General features: G+C 48.6%; 1 protein-coding gene across 3 annotated transcripts in view; it reads left to right on the plus strand.

The window, feature by feature from the left end:
- The window catches only part of BRPF1 (bromodomain and PHD finger containing 1), a 32,114-nt gene extending 18,155 nt beyond the window's left edge, over positions 1 to 13,959 (plus strand). For 2 of the 3 annotated variants that reach the window (XM_048490424.1, XM_048490425.1), the window contains exons 8-14: positions 4,145 to 4,450; positions 7,075 to 7,362; positions 7,862 to 8,003; positions 10,722 to 10,858; positions 10,962 to 11,080; positions 12,736 to 12,890; positions 13,107 to 13,959. In XM_048490424.1, coding sequence (XP_048346381.1) covers positions 4,145 to 4,450; positions 7,075 to 7,362; positions 7,862 to 8,003; positions 10,722 to 10,858; positions 10,962 to 11,080; positions 12,736 to 12,890; positions 13,107 to 13,290 — 1,331 coding nt within the window. In that variant the 3' untranslated portion in view covers positions 13,291 to 13,959. The remainder of the gene's footprint in view (positions 1 to 4,144; positions 4,451 to 7,074; positions 7,363 to 7,861; positions 8,004 to 10,721; positions 10,859 to 10,961; positions 11,081 to 12,735; positions 12,891 to 13,106) is intronic. The other variant, XM_048490426.1, reaches the window with a different exon arrangement.
- Positions 13,960 to 15,829: the final 1,870 nt, after the last annotated feature.

Here is a 15,829-nt window from a genome sequence, read left to right on the forward strand (position 1 = left end):
TCAGAAAGTACAGTCTTTGCTGGGCTTTCTTAACCACCGCGGCAGTTTGTACGCCCCAGGTCAAGTCCTCTTTAATCATAACGCCCAGAAATTTAAAACTAGCCACCCGCTCCACTTGATCTCCATTTATAGTCAAGGGCTGAATTTCTGAGCTATTCCTTCTATAATCCACTATGAGCTCCTTTGTCTTGTTAGTGTTAAGAACCAAGTTATTTTCCCTGCACCATGAGAGCAGTCGGTCCACTTCATCCCGATAGGCAGACTCATCCCCTCCAGAGATGAGCCCCACCACCGTTGTGTCATCAGCAAATTTGATAATGGTGTTACTATGATAGACAGGAGTACAGTCATATGTATAAAGGGTGAACAGTAAAGGACTCAACACACAGCCCTGTAGGCGTTCCCATATTTAGAGTAAGAACTGAGGAAACCCGATTTCCCAGTCTAACCCTCTGGGAACGTCCAGACAAGAAGTCCCTAATCCACAAACAGATTGAATGTGAGAGTCCAAGATCCACAAGTTTTGTCACCAGTCTTTGTGGCGAGATTGTATTAAATGCAGAACTAAAGTCCGCAAAGAGCATTCGCACATAATTCCCCTGATGTTCCAGATGCGTCAAAGCAGTGTGGAGGCTAATGGCAATGGCGTCCTCCATAGATCTCTTAGTCCGATATGCGAACTGATGTTTATCAAATGTATCTGGAAGGCAAGAACTAATATGCCTATGGACCAGTTTTTCAAAACACTTCATGATGATGGGGGTGAGTGCCACTGGTCTATAATCCTGAAGATTGTCAGCAGGAAATCTCTTTGGTAGTGGAACAATGGTGGAAGCTTTCAAACAAGATGGGATGGTGGACTGGGATAAAGATCGATTAAAGATCCCAGTAAAAACACCAGCCAGTTGGTTAGCGCATTCCTTTAACACCCGACCGGGAATACCATCCGGTCCAGCAGCCTTCCTTGGATTCACAGCCCTCAAAACTTGCCTCACCTCATGTTCCTCCACAGTGAGGTGGGAGCTGCAATCACCTAGTGGCTGTGTGTCATCTCCTTCTGATAGACCTGTTTCAAAGCGGGCAAAAAAGTGATTTAGCTCCTCTGCCAGCGAAGAATCCCCATCTACAGAGATGTCATTGGTTGGTTTATGATTGGTAATTTGTTGAATCCCCTGCCACACCTGCCTCATGTTGTTATTATTAAAATAATCCTCAATTTTTCTCTTATAACTCATCTTGGCTTGTCGAATACCTCTCTTGAGACTGGCTCTCGCCGCACTTTGCGATAAATGAGTGAGTTTTGAGTTGCAATTTGGGCACTCGGTCTCGAAAAGGTTTGCCATCACTGCTCTAGATGGCCTGTATGGCCCCTTCCAACTCTATGATTCTAGGGAGTTTAGGCTGGCAGTGTGACTGACCAAAGTTGACCCAGCAAGTTTGGATTATGTGTTCCTGCATTCCAGGGGGTTGGACTTGATGGCCCTTGCGGTCTCTTCCAACTCTATGGTTCTAAGCCTCCCCTGACGAAGCAGAGATTTAAACCTGGATCTTCCAGATGCTTGCCCAGCCCTTTAACCACTACACTGCGCTGGCTTAGAAAAAACGATGTGTTGAAGGAGATGGCATAGTGAAGTAGAAATGGACAGGGAAGTAAGGCCAGCCTTCCAGGGAAGTACCCCTCCCCCAAACACACAAAATGATTAGACCAGTAATGGCCAGTTTCTGTAGTTTCCCAAAACCAACGCTGTCTGGAGGCTGAAAGTATATTTTGCTGCCCCAACCCCTTTATTGGGGAATCCAGTCGCTCAGTGTGGTTAGAGCCACCTGGCAATTGACCCTTTGCAGTTGTGAAGCGCTGGGTCAGCTCTGTTGGTTGAGGCCTGGGACCTCTCTCTTACAGTATTCTGTTTCTAGCAGTGTTTGGGTGTAACTGCTCAATGCTTTGTATGTTCACAGGTGATGTATATGTTACAGACAAAATCCAAAACAGACGCTTGGCAATTGTGGAAGTAAAGAGTATCGGTTTTTCCTTACAGCTTGAAAACGTTTTACTTTTGGATGTTGTGGGTTTTCCGGGTTGCGTGGCCGTGTTCCAGTAGTATTTTCACGTGACGTTTCACCTGCATCTGTGGTTGGCATCTTTAGATGGAAAACCCACAATATCCTAGTGATTCCAGCCATGAGAGCCTTCGACAATACATTTTACTTTTGCCTTATGACAGAAATCACTGGTGAATTTTTGGCTGTACCTTAATCCAAAGTACAGACTATCAGGAACCAAAAGAAATTTCGTGCCCAGGTGGAGTGAGGAGGGGGAGGCGGTGAAGCTTCTTCAGGGACCCCCAATTGGCCACCGCTGGACCAGCCCATTAGAGTTTCTCTTGGCTTGCTTGTGCAAGTAGATGTCCCCCTGTTATTTATTCATTTATAACCCTTGTTTATGCCAGCTCTCTAGGAACTGACCCAAGGCAGCTTCTGAGATAAAAAATAGTACAAAACAAAATGTTAAAAGAGACTAATTAAATTCCAGCATTTAAAAAAAAACAAAAAACAACCTGCACAAAAACGAAATTCATTGAAAATGCTGGGGGGAAGAATTAGAACTAATAAAAGGAAACACTTCTTCACGCAACGTGTGATTGGTGTTTGGAATATGCTGCCACAGGAGGTGGTGATGGCCACTAACCTGGATAGCTTTAAAAGGGGCTTGGACAGATTTATGGAGGAGAAGTCAATTTATGGCTACCAATCTTGATCCTCTTTGATCTGAGATTGCAAATGCCTTAACAGTCCAGGTGCTCGGGAGCAACAGCCGCAGAAGGCCATTGCTTTCACATCCTACATGTGAACTCCCAAAGGCACCTGGTGGGCCACTGCGAGTAGCAGAGAGCTGGACTAGATGGACTCTGGTCTGATCCAGCTGGCTTGTTCTTATGTTCTTATGTTCTTATGAAAATCGTGAAAATGGACCCCAAGCTGCTCGAAGCAGCAGTTTCCAGTCTAAGGGTTAAAAATCCAACCCCCTTAATAAAATCCTGGATGAACAGGAACATGTTGGCCTAAAAGAAAGCAACCAGGGTACCCAACAAGCCTCCAAACCCGCTGATCTTTGCGGGACTGACGGAGGCCAGCTTTGCACACTTATCTTGACAGTTGAAAGCTAGAATAAATGCGGCAGGGATATAGAAGTCTACCAAGAACATCAATAGCCTGTGTCATGCATTAAATCCCATACATGCCCCGAATGGCAGAAGACAGTCACCCTGTCCCGTATGGCTCTCCCACTTGCTAGTTCTCTCCTTGGATAGTTCTGGTCGCCACATCTCAAAAAGGATATTGAAGAGATAGAAAAAGTGCAGAGAAGGGCAACGGAGAGATGATTTCATTGAGGGGACTGGGAGCAACCTTCACTTATGAGGGAGAGGCTGCAGCGTTTGGGACCTTTTTTTTCACTTTAGTTTGGAGAGGAGACGTCGGGGGGGGGGATATGATTGAAGTCTACGAAATTATGCATGGGGTAGAAAATGTTGACAGAGAGAATTTTTTCTCTCTTTCTCACAATACTAGAACCAGGGGGCATCCATTGAAAATGCTGGGGGGAAGAATTAGGACTAACGTCAGAAGGAAACACTTCTTCACGCAACTTGTGATTGGTGTTTGGAATATGCTGCCACAGGAGGTGGTGATGGCCACTAACCTGGATAGCTTTAAAAGGGGCTTGGACAGATTTATGGAGGAGAAGTCGATCTATGGCTACCAATCTTGATCCTCTTTGATCTGAGATTCCAAATGCCTTAACAGTCCAGGTGCTCAGGAACAACAGGTGCTTGGGAGCAACAGCCGCAGAAGGCTATTGCTTTCACATCCTGCATATGAGCTCCAAAAGGCACCTGGTGGGCCACTGTGAGTAGCAGAGAGCTGGACTAGATGGACTCTGGTCTGATCCAGCTGGCTTGTTCTTATGTTCTTATGATAATTTCCGAGCAATGCTTGTTGCCCTTCTTGGGGATCAAAATGATGTGTCAACCAAAGGAAGGTGCTTGTGAGCTGGGCCTTGTTTCCTTGCTTCCGGGTCGCCTTGACTGGCAGGACGTGGCCCTTTTGGGAAAACCCCCTTTAACAGGCTGCATGTTCCCTGACTCAGATGAGGAGCGGCTGCTGCTGTCCGAGAACCAGAAGCACCTGCCCCTGGAGGACCAGCTGAACCTCCTCCACGAGCACCTGTCCGAGGTGAGCACCGGGAAGCAGAGCGTGAGTCGCTGCCGGCGAGCCAAGATTATCAAGAAGGAGATCGCGGCGTTGCGGCGCAAGCTGGCGCATCAGCGGGAGTCGGGGAGAGACGGGCACGGGCCCTTGAGCCGCATCATTCTGCCGAGCCACAATCCGTGCGAGAAGGACACTCAGACCGACAGTGCAGCGGAGGAGAGCAGCAGCCAGGAAACAGGCAAAGGTCAGAGGGCTTTGAGGGCTAGCGGGTGGGCACTGGCTTCATGGGTTGCTTTAATTCGCCTGTGGCTGGAGATTGTCTCAGGACACAAGTGGGTGCTTCTGGCAGTAGCCTGTGGAAGTTGTGAGGAATTCTTCTTTGGAGGAGTTCCTGCAAGGATAGCTATCTGTCGGGGAAGTTTCAGGTGTGGGCTAGCCTAAATTTGGACTAGCTCAGGATCCTTTAAATGATTCTGTGAAAAAGGATAGGAAGAGCAGGTCTGGGCCAGTGTTGAGATTCAAATAATTTAACAACCGGTTCCGGTGGTGGGATGCAAATAATTTAACAACTGGTTGTTTACAAGCACCATTTTAACAACCGGCTTTGCCGAAGTGGTGTGAACCTGCTGAATCCCACCACTGGTCTGGGCTGACAGACATGGGCCTATTGCCCACTGCCGGCATTCCCCAGCCTTGCCCCACTCTGGTGCAAAAAGTCGCACCAAATGCAAGAAGCTTGTGCAGGGCCAGAGAAAGTGCGTTGGGAATCTTGCCCTGACGCATCTCCTCTCTTGGTGTGCCGCAAACAGGAAGTGCATCAGGACAAGGTTCCTTCCTGGTTCCTGTCCCACCATGACCTGCTTCCTGTCCCACTGTGCGCCTCTCCCTATCCAGGATTACCTGCTTCCACATCTACATGCTCCACACAAAGTCACTCTGAGTGACACCTGCCAGTGCCCTGTCGCCCTATTGTCTACCCTTGAATGTGCAGGCAGGTCTCTCTTTTATCCCCCCTCCCCCCTCCACACCTGGGAGAGAAAGCCTCATCATATAGCTCAATCTCGTCCCATCTCAGATGAATGGGAGACCACCAAGGAAGGCTCTGCTGAGGACATAAATGGCAAATCACGTTTGCGTGATTGCTTATCTCGAAAGTCCCTTGCTGAGATCGCCGTCAGTCAGTTGTGGCTTGACGGCGCGTATGTCGTCCCCACACTCATTCTGTGCGAGCTTGTGTGTCGTACGGAGCTCTTCCAGTGGAGTATTCTGAAGAGCGGCATTCTCACCGAGAAGCTGCACATTCTGGCAAAGGAAGATTGAGCCCGTCTCTATGAGAGGCCCCCAACAGAGTAGCTGGTTCAAGAACCTCCATGTAATATGCAACTAATAATGGAGATCTCCCAGAGGTGGGATCCAGCAGGTTCTCACAGGTTCCCAAGAGTAGGTTACTAATTATTTGTGTGTGCCGAGAGGGGGTTACTAATTGGTGATTTTGCCACATGATTTTTGCCTTAGTTACGCCCCTCCTCTCAGCAGTAGCGCGCAGAACTTAAAACAGTCTAGCAGGAGGTGCACCGGCGTGCGTGGCAGCCTGCGCCTGCGTGCATTCATTTCCCGCCCAAGGACCGGCGCAGTGGCTGCGTCCTTGCCACAGCCCCGCCCAGGAATGCCCCGCCCCCGGAATGCCCGGTCACGCCCCCATTGTGCCCCGCCCAGCCCCATTGGCACTACACCACAGTTTGAATCCCACCACCATGGGAACCTGTTACTAAAATTTTTGGATCCCACCACTGAGATCTCCCATGCCGCTTCCAGAAGCTGGGCACAGGGAGGACCACTGAGAATGCCCCTCTCGGGCCTCTCTTTCCCAAGAAATCTGTTAGACCTGGTTGTCGCCTGCTCTTCCTCTGAGAAAGATAATGGAGTGCCTCCTTTTCGTCTTCACCCAGAGCCCCATGGGCTGGGCTAGGATGCAAGACGCTTACTAGCCCTGTGTTACCCAGGCAGCTTCGTGGCCAAGGGAGGATTTATGCTTCTGCCCTCCCCCACCCAATTCCATATCCTCCCAGGCAGCACGCTCATTTGAGGAGGGCACTTGGCTGGCCCAAGGGATTAGGGTGGGAGGGGAGCAGTTTTTAGGGTATGTGATGTCCAGTCTGTTCGGTGTTCATTAGGTCAAAGGCAGCCCCTTGAATTGGGCTTGCTGAAACTTTGCCAGGGCAGAAGCCTGATGGGGATTGGGGACCCTCACAGTTTCTCGGCTGAGGTCTCCCACAGATCAGAGAAACACTGGAGCAGACCTTAGAAAAGGGGGAACGTTGTCTTTCGAGTTCCGTTTCAGTGCCCTTCTGAGGAGCAGCAGTGGCGTAGTGGTTAAGAGCTGGTGCATTCTAATCTGGAGGAACCGGGTTTGATTCCCAGCTCTGCCGCCTGAGCTGGGGAGGCTTCTCTGGGGAATTCAGATTAGCCTGGGCACTCCCACACACGCCAGCTGGGTGACCTTGGGCTAGTCACAGCTTCTTGGAGCTCTCTCAGCCCCACCTACCTCACAGGGTGTTTGTTGTGAGGGGGGAAGGGCGAGGAGATTGTCAGCCCCTTTGAGTCTCCCACAGGAGAGAAAGGGGGGTATAAATCCAAACTCTTCTTCTCTTCTTCTTCTTCTTCTGATGGCTCCTGTTATATCTGGGGAACGTGGCCGCAGTAAGGGGAAGCCTGCCTTTAGAATGGGCCCGTTCAGCCTCTCTGGGACGAACACTAAAGCAGAGTTCTCAAGTTTGGTCGGAGGCCGGCTCTGGAGCGTGTGGGTTTAAAGTCCTTTTAAAGCGATAGGAGTTCCTCTTTTGAGCAAATGCCGCCGCTTGATTCCAGGCCTCGGCCCCAACTCCTCTTCTACCCCAGCACACGAAGTTGGCAGGAGGACGTCGGTGCTCTTCTCCAAGAAGAACCCCAAAACAGCTGGGCCCCCAAAGCGTCCCGGGCGGCCACCCAAGAACCGTGACAGCCAGATGTCTCTGGGCCATGGGAACAGCTCCGTGGGACCCCCTCAGCTGCCGATCATGGGGGGCTCCCAACGCCAGCGCAAGAGGGTGAGGAGCCCGAGACCCAGCTCCACCTCGGATAGCGACAGCGACAAGTCAGCTGAGGATGCCCCGATTGGTAAGTGAAGAATTGAACGCCGCTGGGGAAGGGCAGTTACAATATGGATGTAGTTAAGGGATAGAGACGAGCACTGGAATGGGTTTGGTGGAATAGGCTTGGGATAAGTAAAGCAGCCCCTTCTCTGGGCTGTTGGAAGGGCTACTGGTCGTTCTTCTAGCCCAGGGGTCTGCAACCTGAGGCTCTCCAGATGTTCATGGACTACCGATCCCATCAGCCCTTGCCACCATGGCCAATTGGAGAGCCCTTCTTTTCCATGTTACAAGCAGACAAATCCCTGCCCCTTTTAAAGCTCTTCTCTGCAAAGAGGGATGGAAGCACCTCCGTTTTTGAAGGAAAGCCAGCCCTCTGGTGTATGCAGCTATCTCCACGGTGAACCAGATTTCACTGTCCCTGGCATAGGTGTTTAGCAGTTCAGACCAGTTTAGCAGTTCAGCCCATGGGAATGTAGGCTGGGGGCCTGTTTGATGTGTCCTTCTACCCGTGTGTCTCTGCCCAGATTTGGCTGCCAATGGCTTCAGCAGCGGCAATCAGCGCGAGAGCTTCCTCGTCTACCGCAGCGACTACAACCTCCCGCGCAGCAGCTCCGACTCAGAGTCCAGCAGCACCAGCAGCAGCAGTGCCGCCTCCGACCGCACCAGGTACCTACAGAGCCATTCCACAGAGCCCTTACATTATGTCCCCCCCCACACACACACACACACTTCAGCAGCAAGAGAGCAGTGTAGGTATCCAAAAATTTTAGTAACAGGTTCCCATGGTGGTGGGATTCAAACAGTGGTGTAGCGCCAATGGGGCTGGGCGGGGCCGGGCATTCCGGGGGCGAGGCATTAATAATTTCTCTGTTACTGTAAAAAACTCTTGCTGTAAAAAAAAGTTCCTAATTTCCAGCTGGTATCTTTCTGTCCATAATTTAAACTCATTATAGCAAGTTCTATCGTCTACTGCCAACAGAAACAACTACTTCTCCTCTAATTGACTGCCTGTCAAATACTTAATACTTTCAAATACTTCATTTTGTTTCTAGAAATCAAAAGAAAGATACTTTCCTTAAACAAGGAACTTTACCATATTTCTAAAACATGTTTTTAAAACAGCCCAACAGGGAGAATTATCCCGTTTTTTACCTTCGCTAACCAGCCACATAGGAAACAACAGGACGTTATGATTTTTGGACCTAATGGAATTTCTAACGGAAAAGCAGACCCCATTAGTAACCCCCTCTCGGCACACACAAATAATTAGTAACCCACTCTCGGGAACTGGTGAGAACCTGCTGGATCCCACCTCTGGCTATTTCCCAGTGAGCAAGCTTGAAAACTGCCATCGTTCATCTGTCACCAAAGGGGGACTCATTTGACTCCTTGCTCTTTTGCACCACAGCCCCTGACAGAGGCATCTACAGCAGTGGTTCTTAACCTTCCTAATTCCGCGACCCTTTAATACAGTTCCTCTTGTCGTGGTGACCCCCAAACATAAAATTGGTATATATAAAATATAAAAAGACCGTTTTCCGATGGTCTCAGGCGACCCCTGTGAAAGGGTCGTTCGGCCCCCAAAGGGGTCACAACCCACAGGTCACAAGCTGATCTACAGGCTTCCGATGATGGTGTGCATTCACTGTGGGTAATTTAGCAGAGGTTTCAAGGGTATCTGATGTGTGTCCTCAGACTGCTGTGATGCCGTTCCAGGCACAGTGCATCCCTGCACCCTCAGTGAGAGACAGAGATGTAAAATGTCCAATTTTTTTTGAAGCTATGGAAAAGCGAGGGAGGGAGGCTTTGCCCCCTGGAAAATCTGGACATTTTTGGAAATACAGAAATTCCACAATACTTACTTTCCCATCCGACCTAAACCGGTTTTACTGCTTATGGCGGAAATGAAATGCATCAGTGTGCAAAATTATACTGTCGGCATATATTTGGGATTCAGAAGCCTACAAGCTCTGTTTGTCTGCAAGCAGAATCGCAAGTCTGTCCACTGCTTGAGAGAAAACCGCCGTGCAGATATATTCATTTTGGCTGGGAGAGCGACACAGAAGAACAGGTTGAAATGAGAAACGAATTTAACGCTGAACAAAAGGGAACATTATTTGCAGAAACATACAGCCATAGCAGAAGTACCAGCATATTTGAATACCAAGTTAAACTTGGTAACGTTGAAAACACTGACCTCTTTAATAATGTATTATCATCAGCAATAATTACAGGAGAATTGCCACAGCCTGCAGTAGAAGTGCTAAATTTGAGTCCATTCTTAGAAACCAACATGATTTTACAAACGTCAGCTTCTGAGAGTCAAATCTCTCTGCATCAGATGTCTGACAAAGGGAGCCGTGACTCTCAACCGCTGACATCCCTGAAATCTTTTGGGTCTTTAAGGTGGTACTGGACTTGAATTTAGCTCTGTCTTCAAACATTTTACAGCCTGTTGATTTTTGCCGAAATTATCTCCACGGAAACAGTAAACAAATCCTAATCAATGTTGTAAAATTGTTATCAATGGAGCAGCAATGGCGTAGTGGTTAAGAGCAGGTGCACTCTAATCTGGAGAACCGGGTTTGATTCCCCGCTCTGCCGCTTGAGCTGTGGAGGCTTCTCTGGGGAACTAGATTAGCCTGTGCACTCCAACATACTCCATCTGGGCAACCACAGTTCTTCTCAGCCCCACCTACCTCACAGGGTGTTTGTTGTGGGGGAGGAAGGGAAAGCCCTTTTGAGCCTCCTTACATGAGAGAAAGGGGGAATATAAATCTAAAAAACTCTTCTTCTAAATGTCTACAGCTTTGATCTCATGTTTAGATTGACTTGTATTAAAATATTCAGTTTACATGTTTTGAGTTAGTAAAGACTTGTTGCGAAGAGGATCTTATGGATTCCAAACAAGGAAATATTCCTCTCCAGTGTTTCCCCCAAATTGCCTAATTTTTTCGTTAGAACAGTTGGGGAATTTTTTTAAATAAGATCTTTCACACACATCCACTCCCCAATTATTCTGACTTTTCTAGGCCTTCATATTTCAAACAGAGGAGGTCTGATTATGTTTCTTGACCAGAACTCTACTGAGGAGATAGATTGTTAGCAAATTCCTAGACTGCACCTTTCCCAACACCTCCCATTAGCAAATAGATTGTTAGCAAATTCCTAGACTGCACCTTTCCCAACACCTCCCATTAGCAAATAGATTGTTAGCAAATTCCTAGACTGCACCTTTCCCAACGCCTCCCATTCCTAGATTTAAGTATCCCCCATCTCCAATTCGGTATCACATGTCAGCAACTACATCCCTAGGACTGGTGCAGGTTTCTGCAGAAGGCGATGGCTAGAAAGTTAATATTAATTCCATTTCCTCCTTCTCAGCACAACTCCCTCCAAACAAGGCAGGGGGAAGCCTTCTTTCTCTCGGGTGAATTTCCCAGAGGACAGCAGCGAGGAGACATCAGGAACGGAAAACGAGTCCTATTCAGCGGGCACTGGTCGAGGTGTGGGCCACGGCAGTGAGTATCTTTGGTTGCCTTTCTCCCTCCTTTCCTACCTGAGCATATATTGGCAGGAAGGACAGTCGTGACCCCGTTCTGCTCTTGTCGTTTCTCGGTGCAGTGGTGCGGAAGAGCATCAGCCGATCAGCTGGCTGGCTGTCTGAAGATGAAGACTCCCCCCTGGATGCCCTGGACCTGGTGTGGGCCAAATGCCGGGGTTATCCATCATATCCAGCATTGGTGAGTTTTTATGCATACAAGTGGGCAGCCGAAGCATCAGCTTGAACAGGGCAATGGACGCCTTGTTGGTCCCAGGAGATCCAAGAGCAGGAAATGAAGTTATCAATAAGCAGCCACCAAGAAGAAGAAGAAGAGGAGTTTGGATTTATATCCCCCCCCTTTCTTTCCTGTAAGGAGACTCAAAGTGGCTCACAATCCCCTTGCTCTCCCCCCCCCCACCACAACAAACACCCTGTGAGGTGGGTGGGGCTGAGAGAGCTCCGAAGAACTGTGACTAGCCCAAGATCACCCAGCTGGCATGCGTTGGAGTGCACAGGCTAATCTGAATTCCCCAGATAAGCCTCCACAGCTCAAGTGGCAGAGCGGGGAATCAAACCCAGTTCTCCAGATTAGAGTGCACCTGCTCTTAAGCACTGTGTGGTTGGGGAACTAGACTAGAAACCATCAGAGATCAATAACTAGGAACTGGAGATGTGTGATTGGCCGTAACCGTACTGTGTGCTGCACAGGACACCTTACCTAATGTACAATCCTGCAGGAAAAGTATATTTTTGAAAAAAATGTTGCAGAGAAAAATGTGAAAATGCATGCATTTTTCTTCTCAAAGAAGTGGATGAAAAGAAGGGAGTTCCTCCTACCTGTGTCTTTTTCCTGACCCGTTTGTATCCCTGCTTCCTTTAGTCTGTGCTTTTTGTACAGTCCCTGGTCAGAAAATGGATTACAGATTCAATTTTCCTTGTTCCTAAATTGCACAACTGTGTGGGCTGCACCATTTCTTGCTATGCGTCTCGCATACTTGTTTGGTGCTAAGAAAACAAAGCTAAATAGTGGTGGTATTTTATTTTGAGCATGGTGTTAAGGGACTGTGTTTCAGAACTTGGGGTATGGTAGAATTGCCGTGTTAATTACACATAGGAGAGAATCTTCTATGTGCAACCATGAGGGATTTCTTAAAAAAAATTAAACCCTGAAAGCTGAATTTTTCAGAAGTATTCAGAAACAGTGACATACATGTGCAGTCGTAGCCAGTGGCAGACAGCTCAGGTTGTTTATAGTTACAGGCTGTTACGTCTCAATGGCAGGTTGCCCAGACATAAGCCCGTTTTGTTTTAATGTTGTCTTTATATTCCAACCTTATTTCCAATAAATTCCTGTGCATGTTAGGGAGAAAGAATGAGAGAGAGTAGTTAAACTTTCTGGTCAGGTGGGGAATCGAAGCCAGGATTCCTGAACCTGGAGTACCAGGTTTGATTCCCCACTCCTCCACATAAGTAGCGGATTCTTATCTGGTGAACTAGGTTTGTTTTCCCACTCCTACGTTCCTGCTGGGTGACCTTGAGCTAGTCGCAGTTCTCTCTGAACTCTCTGAGCCCCACCTACCTCACAAGGTGTCTGTTGTGGGGAGAGAAAGGGAAAAGAGTTTGTACAGGAGAGAAAGGTGAGGGTATAAATCCATCACTCTTCTCAACTCTTCTTCCTCAATCCAAGTCATAGTTCCAACCCCACATGTTCTCCACCCATTCTTACATGTTGTGTTGGTCTCTCTCTGGTGTCTCGCATGTACCACCCCACGTTTCCGTCCACGGGTCTCCCTGCTGTGCTATATGATCACCTTTCCCTGGTGTCCGAACTCCTCTCTCTCTTCCTCTTGGCAGATCATTGACCCTAAGATGCCACGGGAAGGGATGTTCCACCACGGTGTCCCCATCCCCGTACCCCCTTTAGAAGTGCTGAAGCTGGGAGAGCAGATGACTCAGGAAGCGAGGGAACATCTCTATCTGGTCCTCTTCTTTGATAACAAACGTACCTGGTAAGGGCCGGGATCACACTTCTTTTTCTGCCTCTGGAGGGAGCAGGGATGGCTCTGCCACACCAGGAGCGGGGTGGCTCACCGTCTTGTAGAGGAACTTGTGTGTGTGTGTCCAGTTGTGTGTGGGGGGGACACCACTACGCTGAGGTGTGGCGAAGTATAGGATTGGGGACAGCAGGAAAAGAGAGACCAAGGAGGCTTATTCCTTTCCTGCAGGCAGTGGCTGCCCCGCACCAAACTGGTGCCCCTGGGCGTGAACCAGGACCTGGACAAGGAGAAGATGCTGGAAGGGCGCAAGTCCAACATCCGCAAGTCTGTCCAGATCGCCTACCACCGCGCCATGCAGCATCGCAACAAGGTGCAAGGCGAGCAGAGCAGCGATTCCAGCGAGAGCGACTGACCCTTTGCGGGGCTCCCACCATGGGCGCTCACTCGGTGCAGCTGGCCTGTACGGGAGAGGGGAGCTCCAGCCTTGAGAAGCCCAGGCCCCGGGCCGGGCTGTGGGAACGAGTGCAGAGCACCCGGCGGCCCCTCCAATGTGCTGGGCACACCCGCAGAGCACTGTGCCCGCCACCAGGGCAAGCCTACCTCTTGTGCCAGCCTGCCCTTCCGTGTTCTATGCCTGGAATTGCCCTGACCGGCTGCGTAAGCAACACCCTGCTGCCTGTATAGCTCCTAAGGACAATAACCCCCTTGCCTGGGTCCTCCTCAGGCTCCAGGCCTTTGTAAAATACTGTACAATAGCGGGAGAATGTAAATTATTTGGGTTGCTCCGTACATACAGATCCCCACCTGCACCGGTCCCCCTTTCCCTGGATTGTAGCACCGTCCCAGGTGCAGCAGCCTTCCTTTGGCCCAGCCCAACCAACACTCTGCAGAGCAGGGCCCCGCTGTCTTCTCACTCGCACATTTTGATACTATAGCTTTTTGGAATTTGGCTCTGCCTGACCCAACCCTGTAGGACCCCGGCTCCTCTTTCTGCAGCAGCCTGACGGGCATTTGTACTTGTATTTATTTTGGAGGAAGAAGATCTCTATCAATTCTTAGAAAATAAATGGCTTTTTTGGAACCAAATGTCTCTGTCCCTTTTTGTCACCAGAAGGCCTAGAACAGTGACCTTTTCGAGACCGAGTGCCCAAATTGCAACCCAAAACCCACTGATTTGTTGCAAAGTGCCAACACGGCAATTTAACCTGAATACTGAAGTTTTAGTTTAGAAAAAACGGTTGGGTCCGAAGCGTGCGTTACTCGGGAATAAGCTTGGTGGTGGTTGTTGGCTTTGCTTTGAAGCAACTGTGCAACTCTTCCAAGGCCCTAGGACCCTAGGAGGGTTTACTCAGAAGCAAGCCCCATTGCCAGCAACCGAGCTTTCTCCCAGGTAAAGGATAGCACTTTAGTTCTTCGCATGAAAATCAGTGGAGTTTAACAGCGCTTAACAGGGTTACCTACACTGCTTCCCCAAAACTAGGTCTTAAGTTTAATGCTAATAATCGAGCCCAGCAGCCCAGGCCAGCCTAGATTGGGGGTGGGGGACGGGACTCTGCGCGTGCCCACAGAGTGGGCTCTGAGTGCCACCTTTGGCACCCGTGCCATAGGTTCCCCACCACTGGCCTAGAAGCTTCACTCTGCCAACTTGTCCTGATCCGCTGTCTATTTTTTTTTGCATGAATGCAGTTAGCTCTGCAGCACAGGATCAATGATAACACCTGTTCTGTCAAGGTCAACAGTGCACCACTTGATTTGATTTATTAAACTTATATGCCACCCTTTTGACTTTAGTTTTGCACCACTGATGTGTTGCTGAAAACGCTCTAGCAAAAAGTGACACTGGATGTTCAAACATTTCTGCCCTCATGCATATGTAGGAACTTGCTTCCTAGAATTATGTGGCAGGAGTAGGTTAAAATGTCAAGTGCAACCCTAAGCCACAAGTGCCCAAATGAATTGTTTTATTTCTTATCCATTGTTTTTCCCACCCTTCTTCTAAAGAGCTTGGAGCAACACACCGTGTTCTTCCCTCCTTCACTTTATTCTTATAACAACTACCGTGTGAGGTAGGTTAGATTGAGAGTGTGATTGGACCAAGGTCACCTAGTGAACTTCATGACCAAGTAGGAATTTGAGGCCAGGTCTCCTGGATCCTAGTAGTGTCACACTAACCACTATACCACACTGTGTTACGGAAAATATGTGACCTAGGCCTGGAATGTCGCAGCACTTGGGTGAACCCTGCTGTGTTTTTCACTGAAGGCACTGCTCTTTTTTTTTTTAGATGACAGTAGCAAACTTGAAATATCTTTTCTAGACTCAGGAAAATACTCAAACACTTTCCCATGTTCACCCTTAGCAAGAATAAAGTTGAACAAAGCAGCTAATAAGTGCTAACAGATAATTTTAATAGCTGGTCATGTAAGCGTGGTGTGATTTGGTGGAAATAATTTTAGAACGGAGAGAAGCCATAGCACAGTGTTAAGAGCATCTAATTTGCATGCAGAATGTACCCAGTTAAAGGGATAGGGATAATGTAAAAGGCCTCTGCCTGAGACCTCAGGGAGCAATTGCCATGCAGCATAGACGCCTGACCTCAAAAGAGCAATGGTCTGATTCTTCAGGTGTCAGAAGGGTAGCTGTTTTAGTTCGTGTTAATGTGTAGCATCAAAGATGAACAGAGGTGGTTTATCACCTGTGGAGTTGTAAGGGCCAGGATACATCAATGTAAAGCCAAAACAGAACCCTTATATTAGAAAACTAGATTACTGTAGTGTAAAGTGCGGAGTGGGGTTGGTGTGTGTGTGTGTGGGGAGATGTCTTTTCTAGGAGGTGTATGAGACTTCCAGAATTGCAGAAAACTTGTTTAATGATATAGGTAGGCCTTTTGCATGACAAACACTTGGAATGGGAACAAGGTGGTAGGATTAACAGCACCAGCTTGCAGATGA

Source organism: Sphaerodactylus townsendi, linkage group LG03 (assembly GCF_021028975.2).
Source record: "Sphaerodactylus townsendi isolate TG3544 linkage group LG03, MPM_Stown_v2.3, whole genome shotgun sequence".
Classification (NCBI taxonomy): Eukaryota; Metazoa; Chordata; class Lepidosauria; order Squamata; family Sphaerodactylidae; genus Sphaerodactylus; species Sphaerodactylus townsendi.